The following is a 17,569-nucleotide window of genomic DNA, read 5'->3' on the forward strand; positions in this document are numbered from 1 at the left end:
GGCCAGCTGTTGGGCTTGGTGTGCTATTCTTGGGAGGTGAAGGATAGCCCCTGCTCTCAAGAAGCTCAGTCAAGTTAGAGAAGCAGTTGAGTAAATAAATGATAATTTATAAATAAAAACTAGAGAGCAACATGGAGACATTAACTCAGCACTGTCCCTTAATCCAGCTGGGAGAGCCAGAGTGGGTTTGTCAATGAGGAGAAGCCTGAGCTGGCTCTTGCAGGATGATTAAGAGGATGTCTGTGGCTAACAGTGGGCAGTGTCAGTCCAGGTCAGAGGTATAGTATGTTGACTGGGGAGGTAAAAGAAGACCTGAGTCCATTAAAAAGCTTGGATGGTCCTGCAGTGGTCAGAGCTATAAAGGAATGCAAGTGAAATAAAAGCCAGTGGACTACCTCATCATTTCTAGAATCATCTACCACCCTATTCTCTACTCCCCAAATCAGTGTTCCTACATTATTTCCCACACGGCTCTGGGTTCAGCATTTCCCTTCCAAGTGATCTACTTCTTATTTAATGAAAAGACTGTGGCTCCTTGCGTAATTACCTTGAGCTTCTGAAGAAGATTCTTTACTTGAGACTCAGAACTAGGGAAGTGCGCAGAGTCTTCACCTGCAGCCTGATACTCCACGCTGTTCATCCAGCTAATCATTTCTGTGATGGCTTTACGAGATGGCAATTTCTCCATCTGAAGCTGCAAGGACAAAATGATTTCCATTTAATTATCTACTGTTAACGAAATGAATCAGGGCATCACTAAAGACGGTATCTGGTTTGATATAAGGTCTTGCTACATAATGATGCAGGTTACTCACAAAAACAAACCCAGCATTCAAGCTCAGAAAATGTGACCCCCCCAAACAACGGTGAAGACCTTCACATAAATGAACAGAGTGGCACAGATAAACGGAGAAATAAAGTAATTAAGCCCAATTTCTCTGTGAAGAAAGATCTCATTGGAGGACAGTCCAGTAATGAAGACCTCTATATTCAGTGGTGCCAGAGAAAAATAGGTAATGTCAATGAAAATTATTGAGTCAGAAAAATAATTTAAAAAGAGTTGTAAGCTAACAAGTGAACGCTAATTTAAATGCTGGGTGTCTAAACACTGACCTGGTGAAGCTTTTCTTGAATATCTGGAAGCTGAGTTATGAGCATGGTCCACTTTTGTTCAAACTGGGCTAAGGAGGCTCTCAGCGTGGCAGTGTCGGTTTCCTTCAGGTGCAGAAGCTGGTTCCCAGTGCTTAAAACTGCAGTCTTCAGGGAGGACTTTCCATCCACTTCCTTGGAAAATTCCTAAGGAAACAGTTGTAAAGAACAGAAACGTTTAAAATTCAAATACAGTCAGAGCAACTGGTTAGAGTGCAAAACTAAATGGAATAAGAGTTTGAATGTCTGTGTACACACACACCCGGCTTTGCCTACCAAGTGTTGGCACTATTCTGTATATTAGATCCACATGGGAGAACAAAAGAGATGGAAATCCTGCCCCTCCAGAAACTCAGAACCTGGTGGGTTTTTAGAAACAGACAAGTTATTTGAGTTTCAGAAGAAACCATGGAACTCAACTTCAAGTTCAGATTACATGAACCACTTGCAATGAATTTTTAACTAAAATATTTGAAAAATTTCCCATGTATATTCCCAAGTATTTAAAAAATTATTTACATTTTAATACCAAAGTGAAGTGAGTAACCATAGCTACAAAATATATTTTTTTTTAAAAAAAGAAAAAAAGATAGGCATGATTAAGGGCAAAGATTAAGGGGTCTCAGGAGTGCATTTTACATTACAAAAGTAATCCTCTTTTCCAGAAAACCCCTCAAAACCATAGAACAAAAATCTTTTGAGTAGAAATGTCAGTTCTGTATCCAATAATTTAAAACTGTATATTTATTAACTTAAAATATTTATGAATTAATAATATTACATAATTGTTTTTAAATTTTGGGGGGAGGTATTTTCTGTATTTGTAAAGCATGTCCCATGTCAAAGCAAAAGATTTATACATAATATATATTTTAGTGTAAAAGACATTTTTAAATAGTCAATTAAAGATGCATTCTATCATTATAAATATATAAATAAACAGTATAAGCAGATAATTCTAAGTTTGTAGACCACAGATACAATTACCTCAAATCTTACTCCTTACCCACAAAAGAAGGAAGATTATCACAGCAACTCTGAACCTGTTCCTCTGATAATTTATTTCTGACCAAAAATTATTTGAACATATTCTATTGCAACTTACAAAAAAATTATTTATGTTGTTTCTGATTGTATCCAAGTCCTGAGATGCATTGAGGGACTGTTCTTTCCAGTGATTCAAAGTTTGCTGAGAAGATTCCAACCACTTGGTTAACTCATCTGAATCTCTGTTGTAACTAACAGGAGCAAAGTGGGAGAAAGGAAATTAGAAAGGTACTCTGATAATGAGGGGTACCACTAGCATATTTCTTCTTATTTTATTTTGTATTTGCCTGTGTTGATCAGCCCTATATTTCAGAAAATCAAAACAATTATAAGGATTATATGATGGATTATTTCATGCCTCAAATGCGAATATCTTTTAATAAATAAAAATAAAATAAGGGGCTGGGGATGTGGCTCAAGTGGTAGCGCGCTCGCCTGGCATGCGTGCGGCCCGGGTTCGATCCTCAGCACCACATACCAACAAAGATGTTGTGTCCGCCGAGAACTAAAAAAAATAAATAAATATTAAAAAATTCTCTCTCTCTCTCTCTCTCTCTCTCTCTCTCTCTCTCTCTCTCTCTCCCCCCTCTCTCACTCTAAAAATAAAGTAAAATAAAATAAAATATTCTTTATTTCTTATACAGCTACACAAAAGTATACTCCTATGTAAAAAAGAGATTATTTTTTAATCCATTAAATATCTTCTATAAATGCATTTAAGTAAACATACAACAAGCATTTGTGCAAGATGTATAATAACAAACTGCTGTTGCCTGGATTCAAAAATTTTTTCTCTGATATTTGATAAAAATATCCAAACAAAGTGCTGCTCTTTCTTGTCACTTCCAAAACTTGTTTAGATTAGACAGCCCTCGAGAGGCAGGGATGAGAATGAGGCTTCAATATTCTGTTTTCTGCCGTCCTTGAACGCTTCAAGGTTATCCCAACTGAGCAAAACAAACCCTCTGATGAACTCAAAAGACTTTTCTAAATCATTGTTTTAGCCCAAATCATTTAATTTTGTTTAAATTTTAGAACTTAACAAAGAGAATAGAAAAACTGCAACAGCATAGGATAAAGGGAACATGAACTATTTTATAACACAGTTCCTAGGTTCCATAAATCTATATCAATGTTCTCCAGCCAACTGATTCCTGAGTCTAGCACACCAATATCAGAGGCCTGTATCAGATCCCATTAATCCAGAAGTGGATCCAGGTGCTTCAGATTGTCAAAAAGAACAGCACAGCATAACCGGGAGACTGCATGCAAAATTTAGTTGACTGCAGAATCCCTCTGAAGTCTTTCTTCACAGCAAAATTTAAAGCCAATCATCTCCAAAGAAAAAAACATACCTGAGTAGATGCTTGAGAAGTGTTTGCAGTCTGTGTAGTTCAAGGTCAATCTTCTTGTTCAGGGACAACCACTGCTCTTCCAGTTTGGCAATCTGTCCCTCCAGTTCAGGACAGCTCACAGATGCCACCAGCTGTTTGCCTTCATTTAGAGTTTGGTAGAGCCGGGCATGCTTTCCATCAATGTTTCTTTTTATTTGCTAATAAGTCATGGAGTGAATGATTTTTAAAAAAAAAAACAATCAAGTCTACCAATCTATTCACAAACACAAAAAACCTACGTTCCAGGCTACTGAAGAAATGAGAATACTTAAGCAACATTCAGGACTGCAGTCTGGCTGGACAGACGTGATTAATGGGCCCCTTTCATAAGAGGGCCTGATTAAGGTGTTTCTATAGAGCAGCTTTGTAACTGAGTACAGGTAGACAAGAAACACGAAATTTGTCGATTAAGTTCTGATAGTTAATTCTTCCAACTAAAAACAAAAGAAAAAAAAACAAAACAAGGTGGCAGTCTATTGGCTGCATTCGGCTTACAGACGGATTTCTCTCTCTCTTTTTCAAACAAGGTCTTTCAAACAAGGCTGGCCTGGGCTCAAGGGGTCCTCCTGCCTCAGTCACCCAAGTAGCTGAGACTATGAGCATAGGCTACTGTGCCTCGTTTTTCAGTCAGGTTTTGATTGATCTCAAGATTATTTTGAAAATCAGGATATTTCACATAGAATTGACATAAAATAAAGAAATTTGGATTTCCAGAGCCCCGGGGGAAAACCAGAAGATGTAGGGATTGCAGTTCTGCATTGTCCTGTGGCAAAGCCTGGCTAGAAACAAGCAGCCACAGCCTCCTTTAAAAGGGTCTGCTCCCTTCAGTTCTTTCCCACCTCGGTCCTCACAACCCTGACTGTAGACCCAGCCAGGATTCCTCATTCCTGTTCCCCAGCCTGGCCCCTGGGACACTGCAGACTGAGACCCACATAGGAAAGCGATAAACATAAAAGATGCAGATACCAGGGGAAAATCATTTCTATGGTTTTCCGAATAAAAGGATCCAGGAGAGAGAAAGAGAACTTCAGAAGAATAAATTAAATCAGCACATCATTCAACTCAAGTCACGAAAAGAGAAAGAAAAATTCTTCAAAACTGCAAATACAATGACCCCCTGAAGAGAACTGTCTTAAGGCAATTATCTTCCACAAGCTGGGTTCAGCTAATCTCACTTATCCTGATAGCTGTTTAACCTTTTAAATACAAATTATTATCAAAATAGAACTTCTGCGATTTTCCAATTCACTTAAACCTTTTTTTAAAAATTACCTGAATATTTCATTCCAACTCCCTTTCCTCCTTTTATAATCCTTTCTCCTCCTCCCTGAGCTTAAAGGCTAGAAAAAAAATCCAACATCAATTTTTAAAAAACGTCCTAGTTTTCTAAGCCTAAGTGCCAGACGTTTCACCGTTACAGTATCTTGGAGAAGTTTCATTCCTCCATTTCATACCTGGGAGACAGACTTGATACCCATAAACCTCTCCATGATTATAAGGACCAAGATTGGCCTCAGAAAGCCTATTTGTGTGAAGGGTTTTATGGGATGTCTTCTTTTAGTATAGCAAATTTATTTAAAAGACATAGAACAATGATTTCTTTTTTTTAAAAAAAAAATACTTTAAACTTAAGGGAACCATACTCACATTTTAAGGGATGTGGTCACTTTTTGGGGGAGGTCGGGAACAGATAATGAGGCTCATTAGGTGGCTAATATTACTTCTTACTATGGTATGGTTTAAAATACTGTTTTCGACTGTGTTCTTTCAGCTGTGAGATGGCATGCTCTGTATCCCCAGGCCAGCACCCACTCACCCCCTGGGAAGACCCAGATTCATCTACTCCAGGCTCTCTGGGATGCTGGAGGGTATAAACAGTGCCCTGACCTCTGGAAAGTGTTATCAGCAGGTCACTGCCATGCATCTCGCTTTCACTTCCCATCCCGTCTCATCAGGCACAAAGCTGACTTTTGAAGCTTTCATATTGATCGTTGGTGATTTTCTCTAGCAGCACAACTCAAATTCTGACTGTGTATCTTCTACAGGTAAAACTGAGTATTTTAAGCTTCTGATGGAAGAATTTGAAACTTGTTTTTGTCTTAGTCTTGTTCTCAATGTCACCAGAAATCATATTAATGTTTTATCTTTTCTATGACATCAAAGTTGGAGACATAGACCCTTCAATAATAACTGGACCAAAAATGACACAAGAAATGCTTAAAAGTTTGAAGTCTTTTTTAAAATATTGCAAGAGGCAACAGATTCTGTCTGTCTTATAGGCTAGATCCCATCAGGGCTTCATTGCAGTAAGAAAGCTAAATGTATGTTTATTCCATTCTCAGCGGGTTTCTATAACTAGTAATATATTGCTATTCACCTCCTGAGACAGGTGGAACTGGCTTACTTCTCTGTTCTCAACAAAGAAACTAAGGTTTCGGAGGCAGTAAGGTCACAAAAGTGACAAGTGATGGAACAGGACTTGAATTAGTCTTCAACTCCAAGCCCAACAGGTGGCCACATGGAGGAGCCCACATGGAGCCTGCAGTATCCCTACACTTGTCTACCTGGAGGCTGTGTGACAAACAATATTTCATTTCAATCCAAACCATTCAGCTTCAAAAGCAAGCAACTTAATCAAAACAAGACACCAAGTGCTACGGACCATGTCATTGGCAACTTCAATTAGGAAGCAAAAATACCTGATAAAATGATATCCTTTCCACTAATCTCTCCTCTGTTTCTTCCACCAAACTCACAGAAGGCAACGTAGAGACAAGAATTTCCAGATCCTTTTCCAGAGATCCATAATTTTCATCGAATTCTTCCCATTTCTAGAGAATCAACATAAAATCAGAGATGTAACCCACCCTAAAGAATGAATGTATTAGGCAATTCAGGAAAAATGATTAGATTATGAACATTGTAACCTCATAGAGGATTAATCCATCTGATGAATAATTTGAATGGACTAGTTGGAGGTAATTATAAGCAAGTGAGTAGTTGGTCACTGGGTATGACCTTGAACTACATCTTGTCGCTGGCTCCTCTCTCTCCGTTTTCCAGTTGCCATGAGCTAAGCAGTTTCCTTCCGCCATGCCCTACTGCCATAATGTTTCCTGTCATGGACTGAACCTCTGAAAGTGTGAGCCCCAAATAAATGTTTTTCTTCTCTTAAGTTGTTATTGTCAGGTGTTTTGGTCACAATGACAAAAAAACTAATGCATATCGTTTCCATAAAAGAGAGCTACTTAGGGTCCCAGCACACCAGAGAGTTGAGTTATTGTCACCAAAAATGACCTCTCGGAAAAATCACCACCTAATTCTCATCTCTCTTCAAGTAGTGGGTTACCTGGATTTTCTAGGGCATTCACTGGGCCCATGCAATGTCTTCTAAATATGATGAAATAGTAGTATAAATATCAATTTGGCGTACTAGAAAATAAATGTTACCATAAAATGCTATATTACACTACCAAATTCAATACTCCTTTCCCTTTTAAAAATTTCCTTTATGTGCTAACTAACATTGGTTGTGAATGGTTTAATATGCTAGAGAGGGAAACCTTAAAACTGAAAAGAAACTTTATACATGCTCAATTTTTCCCTTGGAATTGAGACAGCATGGTTATGAATTTGGCAACAGAACGTCTGGGCCAGGGGTACAGTTTCTGAACCACTAACTGTGTCATTCAAATGATCTGGCTCACAGTCTCAACGTGCTTTCAAGTTGGTTTATTCATACACAAACCTAAAAGGTAGAGATGCCATATCATCCCAGATGTGTGCATGATGGAACAGGACTAAAGAAAAGCTAGGGAGGAGCCTCGGAATTAGACCTGGGTTCACATTCCTCACTGTTATTTCCCATTTAACTTTTGCTTAATAACCGGATACTTGTTTCTGACACCTGAAGAGTGGTTGAGAATCAGGAATTCTCAACTAAGGGTAAAGTTCAAGTAAGTCAAATACCTGCAACAAACTCTGCAGCTTCATGCCAAACTGCTGTGCCTTTCCTTCCAGGGATTTAACTTCGGTTACTTGTTCTGCCCAAAATCTCTCTCTCTTCGGTAACACGGAAGGAAACATTTTGTCATAGTATGTTTGGATCAACAACATGTTGGCAACAAGCTTCTTGAAAAATACCTATAATACAGGAAAAGGTTTTAAACATTTTTAAATTGTGAAAATCATATAAGCCAACTTTTTTTTCCCATGGAGAGGTGGGTACCAGGGATTGAATTCAGAGGCACTCAACCACTGAGCCATATCCCCAGCCCTCATTTGTATTTTATTTAGAGACAGGGTCTCACTCAGTTGCTTAGCACCCCATTTTTGCTGAGGCTGGCTTTGAACTCATGATTCTCCTGCCTCAGGCTCCTGAACTGCTGGGAAGTTACTTTAACTTTTTATCCAGTTATTTTTGTTTTTTAATTCAAAATCCCAGGATATCAGGGAGAGTCAAATGTATCAAAAGATAAAAAGTAAACTGAAATGGATCTCTTAATCTTAAAAATTAATGGACACTGAACAAATTATAAAGAAATATTATCCTAGGGGCTGGAGGTATAACTCAGTGGTATGTATGGGGGACTAGGTTTGATCCTCAGCACTGTATAAAAATAAAAAATAAATTAAAGGTACTCTGTCCATCTACAACTAAAAAAAAAATGTGTTGTGAGACACACACACACACATATATACATATATATGAGAAATATTATCCTTAAGTAATATTTTCCACAAAATATTCTATTCCATTATTGTTACTTCAATTTCAGGCAGCTCTTCCTCATTCAGTTGTTTTGAGTTGTAAAACATTATGAGAAGGTGGCTGAATCATTTGAAGACAGTAAGTGCAAATGCTTGCAGCCCACATGCTTAGCAGACAAGGTTCCTAAAGCCTGACTCCTTCTAACTTTGGCTTCTGCTCACCAAAATGGCTAAGTGAAGGGATTTTCCTAAAGGAAGCTGATAGGGATCCCTATCCACAAAATGGACCATATTTGTACTTCAAGCATCTAAAAGGTTCCTCTCATTTGCAGCCTGCTACCTCTGCTGGTTGTTCAGAGGGACCCCTGTATTTGGCAAATCCCTTCTCCTGTTCCTTGAAAAGGACACATACAAGGAAGGGTTTGTAAAAGCATCTAGCAAAGGGTCTGGCACTCTGTAGATACCAATTTTCTCCTCTTCTTTTCCATCCTTCATTCAGTATTTACTTTTCAATTTTTCTTAGACTAAGGCATCCTTTCCAAAGGCTCTAGACTGTCAGCTTGTTCAAGGTAGGGACGATGCCTTATCCATTTCTCATCAGGAGACTAGATTACTCCACCTCTTTAGCCAGTGATGATCAAGAGGTTTTTGTTTAATAATAGGAATGGAAGATGGAAGGATTTACTATGGTATTATTCTATATAAAAGTACCTCTTCCTTGTAATTCCAGTTCTCAGAAAGCTAACCCCCTTAGGTCCATTTCTCCTATGCTCTCATTGAACGATTCCTAATTTTTAGTGGAAATTCGTTTGAAGACTCATTGATAAAAGTCCATCTTCTCAATCAGCTGAATGCTCTATCAACATAAGGAGCTGTTTCTATTTTCACTCAAATATATTCCTAGGGGTCCCCTGATGTCTGCTACACACTAAGAGGCTAAGAGATAGGTTTTTAAAAAATATTTATTTTATAGTTGGACACAATACCTTTATCTCACTCATTTATTTTTTACGTTTTGCTGAGGATCGAACCCAGGGTCCTGCACATGTGAGACAAGCGCTCTACCGCTGAGCCACGACCCCAGCCCTAAGAGACGTTTATTAGAAGAATAAATGCTGCATGTTTCACTACGAAGAAAATGGATCGTTTCCATTCAAAGTCAGAAGAGCCTTAAGGTTTTAGTCCAGGACAAGGGGATCCGACCTGGGTATCTTACCTTGTGATTTTGTATTTGAGTCTGTAAGGCAACTTTACTTTTGGCTTGTTTTAAGTGGCCATGAGCAAGCATTTCCTTTCCAATATTTACTAGTTCCACTGTGCCTTGTAGAAGGGCATGTTGCTGGCTCTCAGTGATGAACGGGCTACTGAACCCAGCGTACCTCGCTCTCAGGATCCCCCACATACTGTCAAGTACATCCTGAGAAGGAAAGAGCAGGTGTGCACAAGCAATTTCATCCAACCAGAAAAAAAAAGTTCAAATGCAGGTCAATATTCACTAGGTGGAAGACCAAAGCCTTCTCCTGAACAATCATCGCACTGAGTGAATGTGTTCTGCCCAGACATACCTCTAACTTGTAAACCTCCTGGAGTAAAACACAGGGTAAGCGAAGCCTCTCCCCTTCGTCTCTTAGTTTGGCCACTCGGCTCTCAGAATTCTGCAGCTCTGCTGTATATAAATCTGCTTTCTAAGGGAAAGATGATACAAAAAAAGGAACACCCTTTAATAAGCCTGAAAAGTACATATTATTTAAAAAAGAATTAAATAGGACAGAAAGGAATTAGGGAAAAAAATTGATCATATTTACCTCTTCCTCACCTCCAGTTCTCCTTGTCAATCTGCCTGGAGGTCACACAATTGACAGTTTGTTCCTAACACACTCTAAGCACACACCAGTGCAGGTACATGTGCACGTCCTTAAACCCACTGAACTATCCTATAGTTATTCCTCACTTATCAGCCCTTTAGCATCTCTTCATATCATGTATCTGGCTCTTTTTTTTTTTTAATGAACCCAGGAGCACCTTACCACTGAGCTATATCCCCAGTGCTTTTTTATTTTTTATTATGAGATAAGGTCAGGCTAAGTTGCTGAGGCTGGCCCTGAACTAGTGATCCTCCTGCTTCAGCCTCCTGAATCGCTAATATTGCAGACATTGTACCGGTCATCACACCAGTTGGCTCCTTTTAAACAGATACATAGTGTGCCATTGTAAGGATGCACCCTGCTGTAGTATTAGGCAGCTCTTCATGGACTTTTGGGTTATTTACAGTATTGCTAGGTCCATCTCCAGATATGTATGATATTTACGTTTATGCATTTATTTTGTGTCCTCAGAAAGAGTACAAATAAGCCCCTAGAACAATAACTGAACATAGTAAGTTCTCAGTTAGTATTTGCTCCATTCATTAATGAAGTCAAATTGCTGTGAATGGAAGAGCATTTAAGATTCTGTCATAGAGCCAAATGGTTCCCAGAGGCTGAACTAATTAGTGTTCTGACCAAGAGGGTAAGGGCCTCGTTTTCCATCACCCTTACCAACACTGGACACATTTAACATTCTGCCACGCTGATAGGTAAAAATGGTCTCATACTGTTAAGTTGTTCTTCAGAAAGGACTACTTGGGAGATATTTTTAAAAGTCAAAAATCAATAGTTTCATCTTCTTGCTCTCCTCAAGCCTGGCTACTGCTCACAAAAGGTAGTGGTTCAGAAGTACCAACTGGTGCACAAGACTCTCTGGCCCGAGGTTTAGGTTAACTTGAAGTATTTCATTGATTACCTGAAGCTGTTCACCAATACTCTGGCCACGCATTTCATTCAAGGACTGTTGTAAAGCTGTCTTATTCTTAATGAGTTGATCATACAGTCGCTTTATTTCATTCTGTATAAAAAAGATAAGTGCAGGAAACTGAGCAATCTCACTTAGGCCTTCATTGTCTTTTTTTATTATATTTATAAATTTTCAGAATTTGTATAAATTTATATATACATTTTCTGAAAATTAATAAAAAAATCTGGAAACTTAAAACACATACAAAAATAGAGTAATCCCCGCCTTATCATCACTGAGCTTCAACAATTATTGGCTCATGGCTGACCTTCTTTCCTCTATAGCCTCCTCCAGTTCTCCTGGATGTTCCTACCACCTCCCCCCTTGTTATTTTGAAGCAAATACCAGAAATCAAGTTATTTCATCACTACGTTTCAGTAGGTATCTCTAAGTGACGAAACTCCCTCCTTTAAAAATACACTTCCTCCAAAATAAAAAATAATTCCTTAGTATGGTTAACCACCTAGTCGGGGCTCATGTTTCTGACAGCCTACAGCTTTTTTTTTTTTTTTTGGTTTGTTTCAATTGGGATCCAAATGAGGTCTGTATGTCACAATGGAATAGTATGTCTTTAAGTATCTCTACACCAGCTGACTCTCATAGCACCTTTCTTTTTTGTTCCTTGGATTTGTGTATATATGAAAAAAAAAAAACAAGTCATTGGTTCTGGATTTGGCAGACTATGACCCACAGTGCTGTTTAACGTGTTCTTCTGCCCATCTGTTAGTTTGACTTAGGTTTTAGAAGCTTGATTGGATTCAGGTTTGATTTGTATGGGCCACACTCCTTCATAAGTGGTGTTATGCTTCATTTCTTTTTCACTAGCCATTCCGAACTAGTTTCCCTGCCTCAGCTCTCCCCCTTCAATTCACACCAGACAACTGCTAGACAAATCCACCTGAAACCTACATGGATTGTCCTTCTTTTGCTGAAAAAGCTTAATGGCTTCCCATTGCCTAGAAATTTAAATACAAATGCTCCCTGTGTGATCATTAAATGGCTAAATGTAATATAAGAAAGGAAACACCATGGTAGCTCTTGCTAATAAATTCACACCCAAGATTTTGGAAAGGTCTTTTTTTTTGGTCCTGGGGATTGAACTCAGGGCACTCAACCACTGAGCCACATCCCCAGCTCTAGTTTTCTATTTTATTTAGATACAGGGTCTCAGTGCCTCACTTTTGCTGAGGCTGGCTTTGAATTTGCCATCTTCCTGCCTCAGCCTCCTGAGCCGTTGGTGTGCCCCACTGCGCCCAGCTGGGCCTCACTTTTAAATGGTCTCCAACCACGAGGACTAGAGGGCCTCACTGTCTCCCTTAGCCATTTCTATTAACAAATGCCACCAGGTACATGGTGCATGGGAACAGGAGTCCATGCTGTGCAAAGTCACCCATGAGCTCAGAGTCCTACCTGGTAACTGTGCTTGTAGTCCAGGCCAGCTTTCAGGGACTTGCTTCTAGAGGCAGCGCTGGCCTGAGTGTGCTCCAGGCAGACCTGGAGGCTACCGAAACATTCAGGGAGCAGAGTGCTGTTCCTGCCAGGCCAAGCCATGGCTTTCAAAAGATCATTCTTCTTGTCACACAGAGCTAAATAAAGTTTCTTCAACTCGAGAGCCAGTTTCTGCAAGGCGGAGGAAGTAGACAGAATGAGCTCTGACCTCAAGAGGCTTCAGTGCTGGCCCAACGAGTGGGGCTGCAGGAATGGCTGACCATACGGGCCCTACCTCGTAGTGCTCCTGCTGGGCAGAGACATCCTCCCTGAAGAGCCCCGGTGTCTGGAGCATCTCCTCCACACTGCCAAGGCACCGATTGAGGCTCAGGAAGAGGTCAAATAATTTTTTATCCAAATCGTTATATGTTTCTTCTGTCATGTTTTCCTAAATCAAGGAAAAGTAATCATTAGGATTCCTCGTCTTCCTAAACCTACATTTTTTTCCTAGTTTCCATTAAAACTTAAAATTGATATGATACTTTTTTAAAAATAATGACCCATTTCAAACAAATGATCTCCAGAAACTGAACTAGGCAGTACTCGCACTAATTAGTGAACTAGTCTTTTCGATGAAGTAGGTCATAGAATAAATAAATAAAATTAAATTTTTAACTTTGAGAAAGACAGTTTTAAGAAACTCAAGGTTCGGTTGTTACTTGACTATTGAATGGAATGAAAAGGTTAAGTCATGAGATAAAGGGCTTCCTTAGCAGGACCATTCAGGTGCAGCTGTGGTCCCAGGCCAACCACACTGTCCCTCTTCCCCCTGCTTCATGCCCCACACATTTTAATGTGGGAGAAAGTGGGTTAACGAAGTCAAGTACAGCCATGAAAAAGAAAAGAAGTCATATCAGAGAAGCTCAAAGGGGTTGATGAGGAAAAGGCGGTACGGTATCTTAAAGACAGGGATGGGTGGTGGAGTGGGGGAAGTCAGGAGTGTCATTTATGGGCTGACTTCAAGAATTAAGGACATCCTGAGAGGTAACGTCTCCAAAGAGGTCCACGGGTAGTGTCATCACATTCTGGTGATTTGGGGAGCACAGATCTGTTTCAGCAGAAGCTGTTGGAACCACCTTCTTTTCTTCATCCATGGTCACCTTGAATTCCTGACTAGTTACAATTAGTTAGGAGCATGCCCATGCTCAGAATCACTCCAACTTGAGCTGTTTCCTGCGGCCTTCTCTGATGGATACCTAGCATACACTGAGCATTTGGCATTAAGCCTACTCAAGTTTGGAAACCATACCTGTTCTTCTGCCCTACCCTCCTCCCTTGCCCTTCCAGACCAGCACGGCAGGCAGAACTAATCCATCATCATCCTCTTTCCTATTGATCTTGGGCTCAGACCCAGAATCCTTTGTACACTGCACTCTAGGTAGTCACCACAAAATTTATCAGAGTTGGCAAACAAGATGAATTCTATTTGTTCTATTTGTTCAGTGAAGAAAATTATGACCAATTTAAATGAGGACATTTTATCTCCCTCTTTTTTTGCATTCGTGCAATGAGAAAAATAAGCCACAGGCAGTTTCTACCTGTGTCTGAAGATTATTTGCTTCTTGACGCAGGTCTTCGAGTTGGGTGGTGTACATTTTCAGCTCTTCCGTTGTAGGGTATCTAAAGTTATACACACTCACACTGGGTAGAATACTCATATTGGTGGTAACCTATTTGAAAAAGGGAAACCTTTTTAGTGACAGTTGGAGATCCTGCTGATGCTACTGTAAACAGAAAAACTGCCTCAGATGCTGTCTTTGGAGTTCCCTTCTCGGTAAGCTTTTGTACCTTGGCATTTATAAGGAAGAATAAGTAAGATTATTTAATTACTTACTATTTATTTACTTAGCAGTACTTGGGGTTGAACCCAGGATTGCTCTACCACTGAGCTACATCTCTAGCCCTTTTTATTTTTTATTTTGAGGCAGGGTCTCACTAAATTGCTGGGGCTGTCTTGAATGTACACTCTTCCTGCCTGAACCTTCCAAGTAGCTGGAATTACAGGCATGTACCACCATACCTGGCCAGCACTATATCATTTTTAAAGTGCTTTTTAAAGGTTAACTTATATTATTCATTCCTTTATTCATTCAACAGATAGTAACTGAGATTCTCTGATGCCCAGGTACTATGCTACCATGCTCCTGGGTGAATCAGGCAGATAAGGTCTTTCTTTTCAGACCTTCTGTCTGATGGGGGAATTCAAACACACAGGTGGAGAGTTTAGGAAGAGCTATGATCAGGGAAACCCACGGTGCTGGAGGAGCACCTGAGGCAGAGTTCCAGAATTGAGAAAAAGTATTGAACAAGTGAAGAACCCAGATGGCACCTTTGCTATCTGAAAAGAAACTGCTACATGATGCAGAGCCTATGTGTTTATTTAATGAGGGCTTGCTGGGTTCCAAGGACGAGCGGGCTGCTTGCAGTGTGTGCAGAATGCAGACTGACCTGAGGCTCCACGAGCTGAGGAGGAGGTAGCTTTATTTTTGAGGACAGTTCATGATGAAGATATTGCCATTTATCACCATTTTGACCCTGAGGTGAAGAGATCAAGTCTGGAGCTTCATTTTCAGGGCCAGATGCCTTGTTGCTTTTAAGGAAGCGAAAAAGGTAAAAAGAATAATCAGCATGAAGAAATTTAGGAATTACCTTTAGATAATGTTTTGTGAGTGGCTTATAAAACAAACAAACAAAAAAACCAAAACGGTTCTCCCAGCCAAAAATCTACTCAATGTCCAACTATTTAAAATGATTTCACCTCACAGATGATCCCTGAGTAGTATCTTTATCCTGTTGGCAATACTGCGGCCATGTTTTCTTAGCATTAAATTCTATAAACTTGAGTAAATCTTTCTGTTCCATTGGTTTTAACTCCAGAACCTAAAATTGAATAAGATTGAAAAGGTCTAGTCAATCCAGTTTTTTATTTAGTACCTAAGGATTTAAGTCATTGTTGACTATTTCTCTTTCTTGATTGCCTATTCTTGTTAATCTTTTTTAAAAAAATTTTTAGATGTTAATGGATCTTTATTTTTTATTCATTTATTTACATGTGGTGCTGAGAATCAAACCCAGTGCCTCACACATGCCAGGCAAGTGCTCTACCACTGAGCCACAACCCCAGCCCCTATTGTTGTTAATCTTAACTTTTCAAAAAATCCATTCAAAATATTCACACAATAATCAAATATTAAACTATTAAGACACATAGGAAAAAAAATCACCCAAAACATATCAGCATGTTTTGAAATATGCAAAGCAGTGTTGTAGACACAGAGGTACGTTTACCCTGCAGGTTTCTACTTAGTTCAATATAAGATACAACTTAATAAAGGAATAAAGTTAGAGTGTCCCCAATAGTAGCAGATGGAAGCAAACCAGTAAACATCCCAAAATCGGCATTGCTGCACACACAAACACACCTGACATTCTGCACTTGGTCACACATGCAGACCCTCCAAAGGCAGTTCAAAGTTTTGGCCCAAAGAGAAATTGCATCTAGAAAGTTTTACTCTTGTCCTTACAATGGCCAGTGGCCAAAATTACCTGTTGCAGGGGGACATCTCTTTGTCTGCTAAATTGTGGCCTTTCAGTTACAATAGGTACCAATTCAGGAAGGTTAACAGGCTGGAGGACTTGTTGGAGTTCTGAAGGTTTCCTTAGAATGGTAGGGTACTGCAGAAAAATGTAACAATGGCAGACTGTTTAAAAATTAAGACCCACTTTATCTAAGAACTCTAAAAATGGGATTACCTAATAGAAAAGTGTTATAGGAAGTAAACGATAGTACTTTGTTAGGTAATATAATTGTATGCTATGTTTTAATGCACTTATTTCTAACATCGTGAAAAATCACTCCATTTGATGAAACGATCTTCTTTCCTCAATCTAATTCATCCCATGAATTACTAAAAGCCAGGATTTATTTATTTATTCCTTTTCTCCTTAAGAACAAAGTCAGTCAATCAATCAATCAATCAAACGGGGAAATGGTACAACATTTATGAACTCAGATTTTCCCCATGTCTCAACTATCTATTTTTTTTAAAAAGGAGGATGAAAGGGACAACCAGATGGCCTATGTCTCTGCAGCTAGTCTCATTTCTGTGAATGTGAAGTCCCCAGGCAGGAATCACTTATAAGTTTGGATGCAAATCTTGCAGGGTAAGATCTATGCATGATATGAACATTTCATTTCTAAAAACAGAATGCTTTTAAAAATCATGAAAGCACTCTAATGTAGTCTACTATACTGTGAGAGTATATAGAAACATTAATAATGAATAACAAAAGTACCCTGGAAGCAGGATTTGTTTTTCTCATGTAAAATTTTCAACTTATCTATAAAGCCTTCATTGTCTGGTCAACAGGAGTCACAAAATTGTGTTAAAATATACACTTATGAAGAAGCCTTACCTGAAAGCTTATTATCAGCAAGTACACTCCACCCCATCAAACCAACCCAAACCAAACCACCACCAACAACCTAGTTAAGACACTTGCACCGCAGTAAAATGAAATAAAAGCAACAAAAGCCAGTGTCCCCATCGCTTCCAGTTCACAGATTCCTGCTTACTGTGTATAGTTTCTCTGTAGTTGGTGCATCATTTCCACCCAGGGTTCTCCTCTGGCTGGCTCTGGCCTATGGAGATATATATCTACACAAAACCATATTTTACCTGATCCTCGCTGTATTTCTCCTGCAGCATCATCTGGACTTTTTCCAAATTGCACTTCACAGTTTTGAGTTTCAGGGAGAGTGCTTCGGCCTCCTGTTGAGTGGCTCCACTATCTCCCAGGCCCTGATCTTTGCAAGTGTCCAAGAGAGAGGCAACCTTGTGCTCAATCTCGGTCAGCATAGCCTAAGCAAGAAAATCAGGAATTATTCACAGGGTTGGTCTTTTTTGTTTTCATGCTGGGGACTGCACCCAAAGTATTATTCTTCCAAT

The 17,569-nt window shown here is 39.4% G+C and overlaps 1 protein-coding gene across 1 annotated transcript in view; it reads right to left on the reverse strand.

Annotated features, from left to right (window-relative positions):
- Syne2 (spectrin repeat containing nuclear envelope protein 2) overlaps positions 1-17,569 on the reverse strand; it is a 119,412-nt gene that overhangs the window by 78,927 nt on the left and 22,916 nt on the right. Inside the window, exons 8-23 of the mRNA XM_026385107.2 lie at positions 17,300-17,482; positions 16,167-16,295; positions 15,379-15,500; positions 15,069-15,210; positions 14,159-14,290; positions 12,856-13,008; positions 12,543-12,752; positions 11,082-11,183; positions 9,866-9,985; positions 9,517-9,717; positions 7,560-7,733; positions 6,290-6,421; positions 3,552-3,748; positions 2,255-2,387; positions 1,114-1,296; positions 548-694 (exon numbers count right to left, since the gene is read on the reverse strand). Of these exons, the coding sequence (XP_026240892.2) occupies positions 548-694; positions 1,114-1,296; positions 2,255-2,387; positions 3,552-3,748; positions 6,290-6,421; positions 7,560-7,733; positions 9,517-9,717; positions 9,866-9,985; positions 11,082-11,183; positions 12,543-12,752; positions 12,856-13,008; positions 14,159-14,290; positions 15,069-15,210; positions 15,379-15,500; positions 16,167-16,295; positions 17,300-17,482 (2,460 nt within the window). The remainder of the gene's footprint in view (positions 1-547; positions 695-1,113; positions 1,297-2,254; positions 2,388-3,551; positions 3,749-6,289; positions 6,422-7,559; positions 7,734-9,516; positions 9,718-9,865; positions 9,986-11,081; positions 11,184-12,542; positions 12,753-12,855; positions 13,009-14,158; positions 14,291-15,068; positions 15,211-15,378; positions 15,501-16,166; positions 16,296-17,299; positions 17,483-17,569) is intronic.

Source organism: Urocitellus parryii, chromosome 6 (assembly GCF_045843805.1).
Source record: "Urocitellus parryii isolate mUroPar1 chromosome 6, mUroPar1.hap1, whole genome shotgun sequence".
In the NCBI taxonomy this organism is placed as follows: Eukaryota; Metazoa; Chordata; class Mammalia; order Rodentia; family Sciuridae; genus Urocitellus; species Urocitellus parryii.